Source organism: Catharus ustulatus, chromosome 2 (genome assembly GCF_009819885.2).
Source record: "Catharus ustulatus isolate bCatUst1 chromosome 2, bCatUst1.pri.v2, whole genome shotgun sequence".
Lineage (NCBI taxonomy): Eukaryota > Metazoa > Chordata > Aves > Passeriformes > Turdidae > Catharus > Catharus ustulatus.
In genome coordinates, this window is record NC_046222.1 from 32,386,296 (window position 1) to 32,403,970 (window position 17,675).

General features: G+C 44.4%; 1 protein-coding gene across 6 annotated transcripts in view; it reads left to right on the forward strand.

Annotated features, from left to right (window-relative positions):
* The window catches only part of MYO7A (myosin VIIA), a 97,315-nt gene that overhangs the window by 9,598 nt on the left and 70,042 nt on the right, over positions 1–17,675 (forward strand). For all 6 annotated transcript variants that reach the window (XM_033051246.1, XM_033051250.2, XM_033051249.1 and 3 more), the window contains exon 2: positions 8,479–8,536. In XM_033051246.1, the coding sequence (XP_032907137.1) occupies positions 8,519–8,536 (18 nt within the window). In that variant the 5' untranslated portion in view covers positions 8,479–8,518. The remainder of the gene's footprint in view (positions 1–8,478; positions 8,537–17,675) is intronic.

The following is a 17,675-nucleotide window of genomic DNA, read 5'->3' on the forward strand; positions in this document are numbered from 1 at the left end:
GTGTCTCCATAGTCATGGAGGTGATCTCAGTGAATCATAGAAACGTTCAGGTTGGAAAAGATCTCTAAGGTCATCAGTTCCAACCATTAACCCAGCGCTGCCACGCTCATGGCTAAGCTGTGTCCCTAAACGCTCTATCCACATGCCTTTTGTCCAGTTCTAGGGATGGTAATTCCACCACTGCAATGGGCAGCCTGTTCCAATGTTTGAAAACCCTTTCCATTTAAAAAAATTTCCTAATATTCAATTTAAAACTCTCCTGGCACAACTTGAGGGCATTTGATCCTGTCCTGTTGCTTGTTACTCGGAAGAAGTGACCGACCCACACCTGGCCACAGCCTCCTTTTAGGGAGCTGTAGGGAGAGATAAGGTCACCTCTGAGCCTCCTTTCCTCCAGGCCAAACACCCCCAGCTCCCTTGGCTGCTCCTTATCAGGAATGTGCTCCAGACCTTTGACCCTTCCAATCTTTGTTGACTTGATCTAACCCAGTGTCTGCATATAAACAGCTCAATCCCACTTTGGGTGTCAGATGGGACTTGGAGCATGAAAAGAGAAGGTTGAGAGCCACAAAGACACCTAAACAACAGCACTGTCATGGGAGAGGGGACAATGGATGCTGATGTGAAGCATAAAGCCACAACAGAGAGATGCACTAATGGACTTCCATTCTAGGATTTGCATGCTTCTGTCTTGCTCCACAGTCCCCAGGCTTGTGTGGATAAACACATTGACATGTATTTGCTCACAGCTCTCCTCTGATCTGTGGTATGGCCAGGAGGAGGCAAGGAAATGTTCAGGCATTGCTTTGCACCATCCCTAGCTAGTGAGTGCATCACAAAGCAGGCTCTTGGCTTTGTGGAAACTTTTACTTCTGTCTTGAGTTCTGCTTAAAATCCCATCCTGAGGTCCGCAGTGTTTTGGGGTTAGTCTTTTGAGTAAGCTAGTTTATCACCTTTTGAGACATGGTGTCAACTCAGAGTGTTGCACTCCAGCACAGAATAGCAGAATGAATTTGGTTGGAAAAACCTCTGACATCAAGTCCAACCTGTGACCGAACACCACCATGTTAATGGACCATGGCACTGAGTGCCACATCCAGCCTTTGCTTAAACACCTCCAAGAACAGTGACTCCACAACCTCCTTGGGCAGCCCATTCCAATGTGTAATCACTCTTTTTGTGAAGAAACTCTTCCTGATATCCAACCTGAACCTTCCCTGGCACAGTTTAAGACTATGTCCCCTGGTTTTTTGTTGCCTGGGAGAAGAAACTGATGGCCACCTGGCTGCATCTGAGGAAGACATAGAGAATAGCTCAGAATGCACCCCAAACACAACTAAACACACAGGGAGTGTTAGCCTCTTTGGAGAACTGTCTATTTTGTACTCACCTGAAATATGAAAGAGTTTGGGTAACTGTTAGGAGATTGGTAGTGACAAAGCAGAGGATCAAATGGACCCCAGAGGTCCATGAAGGCACTCAGAGGACAGGAGCACCTCTCCTATGAAGACAGGCTGAGAGGAGAGATTTGGTTTGTTCAGTCTGGGGAAGCGAAGGTTCTGGGAGATGTTAGAGCCCTTTCCAGTAATGAAAGGGACTACAAGAGATCTAGCTGAAGAGGGACTTTGGACAAGGGAATGTAGTGATAGGACAAGGGAGAATGGCTTTAGGCTGAAGGACACTATTTAGGCTAGATATAAGAGAGAAAATTCTTACAGTGAGGATGGTAAGGCACTGGAAAAGGCTGCCCAGAGAAGTGATCAATGCCCTATTGCTGGAAGTATTCGAGGTCAGCTGGATGGAGCTTTTAGCAGCCTGACCTACTGGAAGGAGTCTCTGCCTGTGGCAAGGGGTTTGGACCAGAAGTCCTATAAAGGTCCCTTCCAACTCAAACTATTTTATGGTTCTAAAAAAGCTCTGAGACCCTGCAGCTAGAGATGAGTCTCCATGGTTCTTTCACTGACCAGTGCAGTGCTTTGCAAATGCAAACAATATGGCACAGCCTGGAGCTGTCATCACAGGCTCTAATTAGTGCTGCAGCTCTTGGTGGAGGAAGGCACAGAGGATCACATTCCTTTCCTTTGCTGTCTTTTCAAACCCTTCACAGTCTGAGCAGAGATCACCACCTCAGCATTTCATGGTGCTGCATTTCACTGCTTGTGGAAATCAGCACAGTTTCAACCAAAGTAATTTTATTTCAATCATTTGATACTGCTGGGGATCTGGTTGTGGAGATTTTTAGCTGGGTCAAAAGAAACAATATTGTTTGCATTTTTAGCTGATCCACAGTGAGCCTGACCAATGAGGAGAGCTCAGCACATGGTTTATAAGTGCTGAGTTTTCAGAGAGAAACCACATTTTTCATATTGTTCATCTCTACCCAAGGTCTGTTGAAAATCATACCCTATTTTTGGGTACTGAATCTGGCTGGAAATGCTGCTGCACAGCCCCTGACGCTCGTCTGTCACTCATGTTGTGTAGATGACACCCTGTTTATTGGTGGTTTCAGTTACGAGCATCATTTCCCTGGGTTTCAGTTGCACTCGCAGAATGACAGACTGCAGTGTGCATTAGCACTGCACTTTCTTCCTGGAGCTACTTGCACAGAAAAAAAAATTTAAAAGCCTTTATGTACAGAAATGCAAAGTGTCTGTGTATGTAATGCAGCAAGGCTGCTCCTGTGCTTGGCTGTTTTACTGCAGAAAGCCACCTGTGGTCTTTTCATCCTGTATTATTTGCCTAATTTATTAGCAGGTTCTCTGTGTTCTTTTGTGTAGGGAAGGTTGTTTTACTCCAAGTAGCAAAGATTTTATGGGTTTGGAGATTCCAGATCTGTAGGATGGCTGGAATATCTCTTTTTGTAAAAAATAAAAGCTAAAAACAAGCCAGCCAAACAAAACCCGACCACAATTAAAGACTACCAGGTCTTCCCTGCATCCACCCACGAGAAGGAGAAGCCTGGCAGGAGTACCCTCAAATCTAATTAGCACCTAATCCTATGCCTTTCATCACTGTAAGGCTGTGTTGCAGGAATAGCTAGAGAAAAAGCTGCCCATCTCCTGGAACAGCCCTTGCAGGCTGCTGTTTGGTTGCACAGTGTTGCACACCAGGGAGCCTTTCCGAGGATCCAGGGCTTCCCAATGGCTCTTACCCACCCTGCTATCACATATACCTTTATGTCAGATTGCAGTTCCGCTTGAATCCGTCTTTTTCCCTCAGTTGTCCGGGAAGCTGGATGTGCAGCTGACAGGGAGGTAATTCTTCACACCAAAATACACCTCTTGTTCAAGCAGCTGTTCCTCTCCCGAGACCAGCATTCACTGGAAATCTGGTAATCACTCAAGTTCTGATGCAAAAGTTGTAGGGAAGGCTTTTCTTGACCTTCAGTGAATTTGGGTCAGAGCTTTTCCAGGAAAACAGGCTCTGTGCTGATCATGGTGCAGGCAGAGCCCGCAGGCAGGCTGTGTCATGGATGCACCGCTCACATGAGCAGTGGTAATTCCAATGTTTTCTGCAGCTTATTGCTATTGTGACCTGCCTTGCTGAGGTGAGAGCTTCCTCGCATTCCTCACGTCATTTGTCAGCACGACCTCAAGCTGATCCGCCTGTGCGGAGGCGGCAATTAAGGCATAAATAAGGCAACTTTCTCAGCACCGGTAGCAGCCAGCATGCAGCCAGGTGGTGCTTGCCGTGTCCCCACATCCCTGCCACGAGAGTCCTGCACTGTCTGCTCACTTGGAAGAGCTCAGGGTGTGCTGTCCTGTGTGTAAAAAAAACCAGTGAATACTCTCGGTGAATTCCCATTGCTGAATGGGAATTAATTGCACTCCAGGCAATACCATTGCTTTCCATGGGAATGCATCTTTTCTCCACGTTAAAGGAGATAGTGGGTAACAAAACCAGAAGGCTGGATTTTGCTTTTCTGGAGGAGCTAGAAATGACTATTTCCTCTGGCAAGGATGAAGATACTTGTGCCACGGGAAGGGAAGGTGTAAGTGAATGGCCCCTACCATAACACTTCAGCCAAAAGCTCGGATGGGAGAAATGGGGAAGATCATCGAGTTTTGGAATGGGTTGGGTTGAAAAGGACCTTAAGGATCATCTAGTTTCAACCTCTTTGCCATGGACAGGGACACCTTCCACTAGATCAGGCAAAACCCTCCATATGGGCCCCTCTGTGTGGTCAGTTGTAGTTGGTAAGCTGTGACTGCCTCAGGTGAGAAGCTGAAGGCAAATACAGATGATGATAAGATACTTAAATAACTTTTAACACTGAGAATTGTTTGAGCTGGAGCAAATTACCTAAGAAGTGTAGTGGATTGTCTCTGTCAAGAGCTTGCTAGTTGATCAAGCTAGCAGGGAAGATTCCTGTTAGTCAAGAAGAAGATGAATGTCTGATATATTCAGACTGATAGCTTCTGACTTGAAAGCCCTGCTCCCACTCAGAGCTCTAGGAAGAGTGCAAAAATACGAACTGTCATAGCTTCCCAACCATGCCAGCTTCCAGATGGACAAAGACTAGGAGGTGTAGCATGTGGTGACATTGCCTTCCTTCTTTCTGCTCGCTGTCACCCACAGTCACTGGTTAGAGATCCCAAAAACTGGCAGGGTTTGTCAGCTTAACAGCATTCAAGAGCCATTGTTTTCCTCCCTGGTTGTAATCCTGGTTTTGGTAAGGACAAAGGTGCTTGTCTCTGAGGGTGTAGGTCTGACCTTTTTATTCACCATTTCTCAGATGAACAGTAAAATACACTGGAAAATCCTTAATCCTTCTCAGATCCCTTGCAGGAGGGCAGGAGGTGAAAGCAGTGGTGTGCAGAGAGCACTGTTGTGTTAAATCTCTTTGCTCAGCCAAGGTGTTCTCTGAAAGACAGGCTCTACACCAAGATGGGTACAGTTGGGACAGGCATTGAATTTGAATGCACACACCCCATAAATTAATTATTCTTTTTTTTTTTTTTTTTTTTTTTTACTGCACTTGCATTCAGGAAAATTTAGGGTGCAGAACTCCACGAGAAATACCTGAATTTCTTCTGACCAGTGCTTAATAAGCATGTGCTGTGAAGGATTAGCACTGTGGAGTGATCCCCCAGGAAGTATGGCCAGTCATGCGGTTGGACTCCGGTCCTGAAGTCCCAACAAGGGGCACAGGAGTGCCAGTTAAAGAGATTAGAGTAGCACCCCCCTCTCTGCAATTGCAGGATAGTGGCTTTGTCCAGGTTCCTCAGACTTTCTCCCTCCAGAGTCGAACTCTGTCAGTTTCCTTTGTACTGAGCATCCCTTCAGAACCAGGAAAGCCATGGTGGAGATCACTGTGGTGTGACCTCATACTGAAGCACTCCTTGCCTTCTGTTGAGCACTGCTTGCAGGCGAGTGGCACAAGTATTGTTCTGTGTCACACATCACTCTGCATCCAGATGTAGTTTAAAGCCCCTTCAGCCTCATGCCACTGCCTTCCTCAGATGCTCAGTTAAGATGCTCAGTTAAGATGATGCTCAACCAGTGATGGCCAGAAAGCTTCAAAATGAGCCCTATTTACAAAAAATGCAATTTCCAGAGGGTTGTCTCTGTGCCCTTGTGTTACATATGAGTGGTATGGGAGAGGTGCTGGGTATGTTTTGTGTAGCCCAGCTCATTTCCCAGACCATCTGTGGAGCTTCTCACAGGATTGGGATTGAAGTGCCCCACACTCACCTGCCAGCGAGGGTCAGAGGGTCCAGATGGCTGTTTTGTTCCACCAGGGCCCTCACGAATTAGTAGGCAGCTGATCTCTCTGCTGCTCAGACAAGTCCAATCCTTCTTACTGATCCCTGTGGGAAGAACAGGCAGGGGAGTCTGCTGCCTCCCCTTTGGGGTGTTCCCTGCTGAGCAAGCTATGGGGAAAGCTGGCTCTGTGTTGTGCACACCTTCTCTTGCAAAGGCATCATGAAGGGATTGACAGTGCACTGAACAAGATCAAGCCTGGTGGCTTGAGCTGAGGCTAGACTTCAGAAAGTAAAAATAAAAATAAAAATAAAAATAGCTCACAAAAGATTCTGGGCACCAAAGTCCTGTTTAAAACCAGACTGGATTTGGTATGTAAATACTCTTCCAAACCCAGCACAAGTTTTGGAAGGGTATTCAGCATCACCACAGGCCAGGCTAAGCAGGATGCCCACACAAGGCTAAGCAAGATGCCCACACACCAGGTAGTTTTAATGCTGGGAACCCAGATAATCATGGAAAAATGCTTTGCTTCAGCAGCAGCAGGACAAAAACTGAAGGAGCAGTTCTGAGACATGGACTTGCAGCTTTAGCTCAGCCTGTTGGAATGGATGTCCCATGCACAGTTTCTGCAGTGTGGACACCCAATGGGGCCAGCTCACCTAGGTCACTTGGCTAATTAGGTAAAATTTATGCCTAGGATATTTAGGAGCTTCCTTGTTTGGCAAGATCTCTGTTTTTCAGAGAGGAAAAGGGAAGAAAGGAACTATGAGATGACTTGTCCATAGCAGATGTCCTTCAGTCAGGAAACTCCAACTGCTATCCAACTACCCACCCCAGTGTCCAACACTGACCCCATGATCAGCATGTACAGACCTCTGAAGAACCTCCCCCAGTGCCTGCTCTCAGCCTGGCTAAGATTTCACCAGCTATTCCAAGTGGAACAGACTCTTCAGCATCCCTAGGCAGTCTGCCTCAGGGCTCGCTACTTGGCAGGGTTAGAAAGTTATTTTCAGTCCACGTGAATTAAAGAGAAGAGTAATCATTTAATGTGCTACAGAGAAGGTTCAATCTTAGAATTAGGAAAAGTGCCTGACAGGCTTTCTGTTATTAAAGTGTGCACGTGATTTTCCACCATTCATCTACCTTCTAGGAAAAGCAAAATTAATTCATTAAATATGGCCTGTGGCCAAAGTTTGCCTAGTGAATATTTCCTAATGAACAGTGATGCCCTGGCTACTCTCAGGACACCAGTTCCTTTCTTAGGCAGTGCAGAGGGTTTGTGGATCATGTAGATGGTTTTAGCAGATGGATGTTTTCATTAAGGTGGTTGAAGGCACTTGAATGGCAAAAGCCTACAAATTCCAGTGGGCCAGTTATTTGCTGAATATATGTGGTCTGTGAAAATGTAGAGGTGGTGCATGCAGGCTGGTGAGGAAAAGGGAGTAACTGGAAACTCTGTTGAGCCTTTACAGTCTCTGCAGGAACTAATAGAGATAAATTCTGTCTTTCTAGCTAGGACAGGAACACCTCTGTTTCCTACTGCATCTGAGAGACTACAGAAAGTCCAGCCAGCAGGCTCAGCACCAAAGTCCCTGACTTGCTGAATGGGATACAAGCAGTTGCTGCTGGTGGGGAAGAGAGATCACTTTCCTTGCCATGGGGGAAGTGTGTAGGGACACTGGCATGGGACATTATTGTACCTTGTTATTGCAAGACTGAGCCTTTGGGTATCACACCTGGAGATGATTGTGGGGAGGGTGGAAAGACTTCTTCCTCCCATCCCCCTGAGAAATATTTGCTTTTTTAAGGGGGGGAGCATAAAAATGAAAATTATGGCTAAAACTTAAAACACAGTATTTAGGTTTTTATGATGAGTCTAGATTATGTTGCTGCTGTGAATGGAAATATCTTGTGTCCTGCAAGATTATCCTTCATCAGCCTTGAATGTCCAGTGTCCTGTGGGAATTGTGTCTCTGAGATTGAGTGCCTTTTCCCCTGCTTTTAAAGGCATGAGTATTTTTACTATGCTGAAAAATATTCCGCACCATAAATCCAACTATTATTGATTGCCATGTAGCAAGGATGATTCAGAGATTAAAAGCTGCAGAAATTCAATTCTTTGAAAGCTTTTTTTATTCATGCAAACCCAACACATTTAATTTTGGAAGCCATGAAGTGGCACCAGAGCAGCAAGCACAAACTCAGGAGCGGCATGGGACTTTCCTATGCAAATCCCACAAAGATACAATTTGCACAACAGCTGGAGCAGGGAGTAGAAATACTCCATCAAATCCAGGTCTTAGTTTCAGGCTGTGCTAGGGGACTTGATATTTTCTTTCCTCTCTTGAAAGCAGTCTGGATAGAAAGATGAAAATCCATCCATCCAGTGATGTGTAAAGGACAGTACTCCCTGTCTCCATGTGCTTTAGTTCATACCACAGGATTCAAAGACACATGTAATAAATCAGTATCAGTGGGTTTGCTGGGTTAATCCTTGGATAACTTTCTAGGACTCAGTTTACAAAATATTTCTTGCATAAGCGACCTCCAGTCCCGGTCTCATTCACCACGGTGCCAACATTAATCTGGATATATTTAAAGGATTGTCTCTCACTGTCTGGAATTAACATTACAAAAGCATTGGGAGTTTCACTGCTACTAGCTCTCTTCTACACCTAGGGCTGTGGAAATGCTATGGGATTGGGACAGTCCTCAAACTGGATCTCTTAAGTCAGGGGGAGAGTCATTAATTGCTGACTTCTTTTGATTTAGGTCCATTCCTGGTGATTGCTGATGTGTTTATACAGGAACCATGGTCATTCTACGACAGGTAAGTGAATCATTCCTGTCTTCAGCTTCTCTAGTTTTACTCCATCACTGCAGGCACTGATAAAAATATTTTTTTGGAGGGGAAGAGTCAAGTCAGGTTATTTTTGTCCTATCTTATTTCCCTAAAAGGACTGTTACAAGATGCAGAGATACTCATTAGCCTTAATCCTTGATTGGCTTAGAGAAAATCATTGCTCTGTATGTGTAGTCCAGATTAACCTCACACAATGTTCCACTTCTATTTTCTCATCTGGGATGGCCCAAAAGCTACACGTGAATCGTGGACATGCAGAAACATTAAACAACTTACTGCCTGACTTAAAATAGGATCTGGTCAAAAACTGATTTGCAATTTCCAGGAACAATTCTGCTTTGGTTGTATAAAAATGGAGTCTTTTTGCCCATTTAAAAGAAATGGAAGGATATAGCACCTCTGATATGAAGACAGTCTGAGAGAGTTGGGGTTGAGAAGAAGGAGAAGGTGTTATATCACCTCACAGTGCCTAAAGGGAGCTTGTAAGAAAGGAGAGCAACTTTTACATTGGCCCACAGTAATGGGACCAGAGAAGAGCTTTTAAACTAAGAGAGGACAGGTTTCGATTAGATATTAGGAAGAAATTCTTTCCTGTGAGAGTGGAGAGGCACTGGCACAGGTTGCCCAGAGAAGCTGTGAATGCCCCATTCCTGGAAGTGTTCAAGGCCAGATTGGATGGGGCTTTGAGCAAACTGGTCTAGTGGAAGTTGTCCCTGCCCATGGCAGGGGGTTTGGAACAAGATGATCCTTAAAGTCCCTTCTGACTGAAACCATTCTATGATTCTATGAATTGAAGAATTAATTGCATAGCAGGTCTCATGTAGATTCTGCAATAATTTAGGGCTTCATATTGTAGTGTTTTTCCTTTGTCTAGTATAACATGTCTCACTCTCAGCTTCTCATTGCCTTGTCTCCCCTGGGAAGGACTGACAGTCCCATCACATGTCCTGGCCACGTGTCCTGGGTTGGGGCTGCAGATTGAGACTCAAGTGTATTTGTCAACATGGTCAAGCATTGACACAATGGAGAAAACCTACCCAACTATTTTGATTTAATTCTGTGTCTTGCTTGGTAAATCTGCTTTTGTCCAGCAGACAGCACTGGACCTTTGAAGGAACTCACATAGTTTCAGTTTATAGCAGTGACACAAAGAGCTGAGGATAGCTTTGAGTGGAAGGAATGCCAGAAATCTTGTGGAGCAACTGAAATGCTTTTTTATAGCGTTTGCCTAACCTGCCAGAACCTGAGCCTAACAAAAACAGGCTGCACTTTGGTAGGGGTGTGTAGGAGCTTGGTCCTCCTTCCACAGGCTCCAAGGTGTTGGCCCCATGCACAAACTGGCTGATGCAGTTTGTGATGCCAAGGAAAATGGGTGTGGAAATTAAAACAAATCAGGCAAAAAGGTCAGAATAGCAGTTGAGAAATACCCGGTTACAACTCTGTCTAGGATGGTATCACTTCTAGCTGCCTGACATGTCTCTCTCTGGGGGTTACCCCTCTGTGGTTCAGTCTTCTGTCCCAGTCTGAATTCACCCTTTGTGGAGCTTTAATCAAATTAAGCATCTTGCTCATTGTCTAAAAATGAAGTGTCCTGTCTAGGCGAGGCTGCAGCGTGCTTCTGAATACCTCTGAGCACTCTCCCTGTGGGTTCAGATGGCAAGCACTTGCTGGCAAATATCAGGGAAATAGGTTTGTGTTGAATTTGTTGCTTCCTGCAAACATCTCTGCAGTATGGATGAGCAAGATGAATGAACTAAGGTTACCCAGTTGTTAGCAGATACAGGCCCTTTATACCAGTTTGCCCCACCTAAAGGTCCTGTCTGAGTCACACAGGAAACACTTTACTCTCTGTTGCCCTAAAGACTGCTGTTTATATGATGCTTAATTACAAATAGCAGCAATATTCTAATTTTGCCACCTTCAGTTTTGCTGTAAGATTTTGGAAATACATCTGTGTTGTTCATGACCTGTATTACTTTTCTAGGAGCTTTCTCTCCTTTTTTTTTTTTTTCTTGCTCATTCTTGAATGTGAACAACATGCTTACAGCTTACAGTCCTGCTCTTTTTTCCCTGAAAACTTTCTCCAACAAGGTCAAACAAAAACCCAAATCATCACCTGGCATAGATGATGAGAGAGCATTTGGCCCTTACTGCTTGGCTTCCACCCAACTGTAAATCCAGGAATTTTGAAGATGAGCCTGTGACATTGCTTCTCTTCCATTCTCCCATCAGAACAATTCATACCAGGATCTCCCTTAGGGAGAACTGAGCACCGAGGCCAGTGCACAGCTCCAGCAAGGAGGAGAAAGCACACAGAGCTTTCTGCCTGCCCTGTGTCTTCCACCCGGTAATCCAAAAGAAAAGCCAATATTGTTCCCCAGCAGGGGCCTGCAGGGAGCCAAACTTATCAGCTTTAGTCGCTAGCAAATTACTAGTGGCAAGTCCATTTCCATGCACAAAGAAAGGGAAGATGGAAAAGGAGGGCTTCCTGAATTCCTGCCTTGGCCGCCTGACAAGTTTGTTTGGCTCCACAGCACAGCAGCAGCTCATTCATGCATGTTCTGTCTCTTACTTAATTTAGAGACGTTTCTGGAGCTGGGGTAGAGACAGGGAGGGTGTGGTGGTCCTGCCCACAGCTGATCACACAGCCTGGACAGGAAGAGGGCTCTCCTGGTGGCTAATGGCAACTGGTGCTTGCTGCATGGCTCCTTTTTCCAGATACAGCTTCTTGCTCTTGTAGGCAAGAAGCTCCTATAGCCCAATCTTAAATCCAAGGTGCTGCAAATTTGCTGTTGCTGGGCCAGCCCAACAGAAATCAAACCTACTTGTCTGCTGGGGAATAAAACCTGCTGCAAATTTAAGTATTTCATGGAAGGCTGAGTTCTGCATCAGGAATTGGACTGGATGATCCTTAAGCATCCTCTCCAACCCAGGATATTCTGTGATCCAGCAAATCTCATCCATTAAGCTAGACTTTTCAGATCATTGTTTCTGTCTTACTGTAGTTGCCTGACTATGTCCAGACATGAAAAACATCTCTGCTGCTGCAGGTTTCTCCATTCTTAGTGTCCCCCTAACCTGCTTCTGCACTTACAGGGAGAAAAGTGGAAATAAGAGCTAAAAGAAAGAGTGGAAACCTAATCCAAGCAGATAGAGGAGACCAAAGTTCAGCCAGATGTTAAGTTCCTGAAGGATCAAGCACAGTGGATGCCTTACACTGTAAAATTCTTTTTAGTTCAACAGCAAAACAAGAAGTTGTTCCAACTATTTTGAAACCTTGCAGGAGCTAAGGCTTGGTCAGAGACTTCAGCTCTGCACTCCTGGCTTGTCAGAGCTGCTGGGGGCGTGACTCTTGGGGACAATGCCAAAAGTTCCCAGTTTCCTTGCTCCTATCCATTCTGCAATTCCTCTGATATTTGGCATTTGGTGACACCTCTAGCAGTTATTTGAATGTAAAGTCTGCAGTACAGCTTCAGCTTTACACCCCACAAGGCCTACATGAACACAATCATCCTTGATATATTCATGTTTCTGGTTTTTGAGGATATTTGTGGCTTCCTGCTGTCGTGTCAGGAATGGCCTTTAGAAGAATTAATTCATTCTATTAATTTCTTCTTGTTAAGACCAGAATTGCACATTGCAATGCAAGTGAAGGGTATTTGAGTAGTTTGTAAATGAGCAGAAATAGATGTTATTGTTGATAGACTTCCAGCATTTGCAGAGTCTCAGTTTGATGCTTCAGGAGATGTTTTCCTGTGCTGGGGGTAGGAATAGCAGAGACCAAGTTTTGAAATCTTTCACATCTTCCACTTGGGCTGTGTGAGCACTGGCTTTACCTGGAGCTGACACACACCACACACTGTTTTGAGCACACATTCAGCTTTGCCAAGTGATTTATTGTGTTGTGAATTTTGCTATCAGGAAGGAAGAGGCAGGGGAGAAAAACAATGGTATTGTAGGTCTGCTTGGGGCTCATCTGTAATCATGTTATTATAAAAAGCAAAGTGTAACTCTGCTGTTTGGATTCTCTTTCTCATAAACACTGAATAATTTAAGTCTTCTCCCATTTATGCCTTGTATCTGTCTGATCTATGAGTCTGAGGCTTCCCTGGATAGCTGTAATGCTGCAGTGAAGAGTCCAGCACAAGCCAACCAAAGGGCACATTTGCATATAGATTGAAACATGAATCGTTGGGAGCCATTCATTAGTTGCAGTGCTCAAGACATTTGGCATTTTAACAGCTCTTTGCATCAAATCCTTTCCATCACGTTTATGGGACAATTAAAGTGCTGGGGTTGCTGTGTGCAGAAAATGAAGCTGCAGGCTAGGGAGATGTTCTTGCAGCACTATGGCTGTGGAATATAAATTGTGTGATGTCAAATAAAGGTAGAGCCAGCAATCTCAGCCCTGGCATGGAGTGGAAATACCTTCTGAGAGAGCCTGACTGAAATGCACTCATTCCTGCTTCTTGATACCTCAGGCAAAACCCCAGGATCCATCTGCCCTGAAGTGTATGCACTGAAACCTTCATCTGTTTGAATTCAAGACACAGAAGGCTTGGAGTGAGAGTTGTTGGATGTGTGGCTGAGTTTAGTGTTGCTTTTTTAAGAGGCAGTAACAAAATATCCAGCCAAGCGGACATTCATTTGGGAGTATAGGAAACCTCAAAGGACTCAGTAACAAATTTTACCTTGACTCAATCTTTGGGGCCTCGTGTTTCCCCACGGAGAGCTCTTGCAGAAAAGTTCATATATTATCTTGTCTTACTTGATGGTAACTTCTCCATGACTGTCAGAGCCCTTAAAGATGCATTTAACTTGCTCAGACCTGTCATCTGGAGCAAGAAGAGAGAAATTCAGCTCTTCAAACTGACTCTTTCTCTTATACCCTCCAACTCGTCATAGCCTCAAGCTGTGCCAGGGGAGTTGAGATTGGATATTAAGAAAAAAATTTCCTCACCATAAAGGATGGTCAGGCACTGGAATAGGCTGCCCAGGGCAGTGGTGGGGTCATCATCCCTGGAGGTATTTAAAAGATGTGGCACTTGGGGATGTGGTATAGAGTGTTAGGTTAACAGTTGGAGTTGATTATCTAAATGATCATTCTGTGATTATACAACCTGACCCTGAACAAGCCTCCCTGTATTAACATGGTTTCTGTAAAAAAAAAAAAAAAAAAAAAGGGTTCCTGTCATGAATCTTGAACTTCACCTGGCCACTCTGCACCAGATAGTGGAGCTGGGGGCTGCTGGCCCATCTATCAACCCCTTTTACAGGAGTGAGGTTTGGAGGAGGGAAATCAGAAATCCTTCGCTCTCATCCACCCCACATCTTATCCTGCTGCTAGGGATCAACACAAGAACGCAAGTGTTGGTTTCCCTTGGTCATCCAGCTGTAGAGCCTCTGATTAGTGTTCTTAATGGGAAGCATCTTCATCCCAGCTGTGCAAGCAGCAGAGCAAAGGAGCTCCCATCCCATCTCCTTGCCCTCGTACCCACCTGCCCGTGTCTGTCCCAGATGTGTGAGACAGCTGTTAGCTGGACGACCTTGTCCACAATTTCACCAAAATCATATGATTCACATGTACTTTTAAAAATCTTTTACATAAGTTATGATTTCTTTTTTTCCTTGTTATTTTTACTCAGGTCAGTTCACAGGTGGGATATATAGGGACTGACAACTGGAGGGATTTGAGTGAAAGGCAGACATTTGAGCCAACGTGTCTGCTGTAGGGAGTGTTTGTGATGTGACATCCTCAGTGGAGTGTGGGACCATGTTTGCTGTCTCCTCCTTGTACAAAAGGCTGTGCAGCAGGCTGGTGTCTCTCCCTGTTCAAGGGACATGTGTCTTCATCAAATTCCTCTAGCAAGATTAGAAAACATTAGACAGCAGGGCATTAAAAAAGGAACCCTCAACATTTCATGGGTTTGGGGTTACAGACACTTCTGTGGAATGACTCTGATGTACAGCAGTGAAAGATTTGGCTCTTATGGTGTAAAATTCACTCCCTTTTCAAGACACAGCATCATTTGCTAGCACAGAGTAGACTTGACAGCAATTTTCCTAAAGAAACCCACTTAGCTCTGGCTTTTGCAATCAGGTTCAAGAGGCTGAGCACATCTCCTGGGGCCCAGGGGAAGAAAAGAAATAACAGACCTTTTCAAATAGCACAAATTGAAAAACAGCATTTCTTTCTCGATAGAAAGTTGAGATGGGGGTGTAGAGAATGTCTGTCAGATGTAATTTCCTGGTCAATAAATAAAATAGTTCCATTGAAATTAAAAGCTGAATTTGGAGAAATAATTCCAATCAAAATTATACTCTCTATGTCAGACTTTAGTGAAACACAAGTGTTTTCCCTAAAAGCTTTGTTTCTGTGTTTTTCCTGTTGCATTACAGGTTTTGGTGAAATGGCAATCTCTAAGGAAAATTTACAGTGAGAATTTTTGAAGAGTAAATCTATTCTGAGTTGGTTCATAAATGTAGCCAAAATAGTCGGATAATTTAGATGTTTGCTCGAATTCACATAAGGAGACTTCTGAAAAAGAATTCAAAATCCATTTAAGAACAAAGAAAATTCAGAACTGGCAGTGAAATAACCTAAGATAGGCCAGTGAGTCAGCTGCCACTTAGATACTTCTGCTGGAGTGTTCAACAATAGGGAACAAGATGAATAAGTGTGGACTGGGACTTGGGAATTTGTATTCTGATACTTTAGCATTTCCGTTTTGCTTCTCCTGGATATATTTACAGATACTGCTCTAGTGGTCAGCAGTACTGCCCAGCTTGTGCAGGGGTTGTGCATCAGTGTTGCAATGTAAGGGAATTGCCCTTTCCCTGTCGGCCACACCCACATGGATGAGTTGTACAAGCGTGGGGAGGTGATACGATGGAGGATCAGTCCTCCTTGCTTCACAAATCAGCCCTGTCTGGGAGGTGGCACAAGGGAGGTGGCATTGGCAAAAGGAAATCAGCTGCTTTCTTGCACTAGGCAAAGGTCAATCTTAAAAGTTTATAAGGATTTCATCCTCCTTAAGGCAATTTTTGTGAAAGGAGAAAACTTCACTAGCTCTAAATTACAAGGACTCTGTTCCTGAACAGAAACAATTGTAAAATTCTTAAGATAATTACCGTGGGCTGAAGTTGGGAATGTATATCAAATGTTCAGATTTGTTCTGACCCAGGTCTGTCCCACTTGGCATTCTGTATCCAGAATGACTGTTGCTGAACACCAAGGGACTAATAAGCATACACTGTTATTTCCCAAAAATATTTTCCTATCCTTCAGCTAATTTCCTGGCCTTCACCTCTGACTTTTCAGCTTGGTTATTTCCCAAGCCTGATGTGACTTATTTAGTTAGCAGTCCCTAATGCATCTCCCTTCCAAGCACTTGTACGATGTCCTTACTTCTCATCCACCTCCATGGCTATTTTCTGAACCTACCCACCATTGAGTTTGATATCCCCTTAATTTTGGACCAGAGGATCATTTTAAAGAAGTGTCTCGTCCAGTCTGTCCTGCTCTGCCGCTAGGCAACCTCATGGGCCACTGGAGAAAACAAGATGCTGCCTGCCATAGATGGTCCTTTGGTGTGCCTTAACCTTGCACACCCATTTGCATGTCCTGCCTGGGGCAATCCTCCTTGCATCCTGATAGTATTGCTCCCTCCCTGCTCTTCTACCAAGAGCAGATGTCCTCCATCCTTTCCTCAGAGCCACTTTAGCAGAACCCAGGAGAAGGAGATATTGGCTTGTCTTGCATGCTGAAGAAAGAACCAAATGCTGCTTGGTTTTAAGGTCAGGAGAAACACCTGTCTGGGATGGTGATTTGCCCACCGTGACTCAGAAGCCTTTTTGCAGCCCGTGTGAGCAATTTATGTGCATGCCCTAACACCCAGCCAGGGTTTTATTGCCAGCACAGTTGCTGGCAAATGACTCTTAAGGTCACACACTGCATTTTCATGATCTACAAATCACTTTGTGAGGGCATTTTACTGCCCCTTTACCCCATAAAATTGCTAGATTCGGTGTGAGACAAACAGGCAGTCTTTCCAATTACATGGATGCTGGAAATTAAACAACATTTGCATCCAGCAAAATGCATGGGGACATTAACCATATTTCCATGCTGATACTGTCAGCTAATTCCTGAAACATAGGCTTGATTAATATTTCTATATGATAATACTCTTGGCAGTTTCAAAATTAAAGCCGTATGGCAACTAGTGAGTTTCTCAAAGCAAGTATAAAATTGATGAGTGTTATTCACATGAATTAATTTCCCTTCACATGATTTGGGTTTGCACATGAGTACCCATTAGCTGCCAGTTTCTGAACAAGCCTCTATGCCATGGTAGGCTTCCTGAAAACCCCTCAACCAAACCAAAACTTTGGTTCCAGAAGTAACATTTAACAAAACTTACTTGTAACGCAACCCTTCACAAAATTGGTTTTAGAGCCCATGTCCACCTTATGTGCATGTGCAGAATGAACTGTCCATGTAGTAAAATATCCATGAGGAATATAAGAAGTACCAAAACTACAGGAATTATTTGCTGTGCCAAAATGCTGAGCTTATTTCTTCTATGGTTTCATTCTTCTAGCTACTAGAGTTGAGGATGCCCATATGAAAGTCTTATCCCACTGGCAATCTAACCAGCCTTCATTCCTTAAAAATTACATGTAAGAAATAGGTCCAACTTCCTTTTCCAAGCTGTGACTATTGCTTTGTTTGCAGTGGATGGGGATTATTTGGTGGGACTTGGATTTTGAAACAGATTTCTGGTTTCATGTGTGTAAAAAGGACTGATGTCTGGTTGGTGGTCACCTTCTGAAGGCCAGGTCTCTTCAGTGTGTGCCCAACAAGCTCTAAACCATTAGCTCACAATTTGGAGGCATCCACAGTGCACATCTGTGTGTGTCCTGCTCCAGCAAGTCGACTGTCTTGGCTGGATCTGGCCATTGCAGGTGTCATTTGAACAGTGATGATTGTCCCAATCTCTATCACCTAGTGCCAACCTAAAAACTCCACCTCTGTTTGCACCCTTTTAGGGCTTGTCTGGCTGAACTTGCCAACTTGTCCCTTCAGGCCCTTAATAAGCTGGAT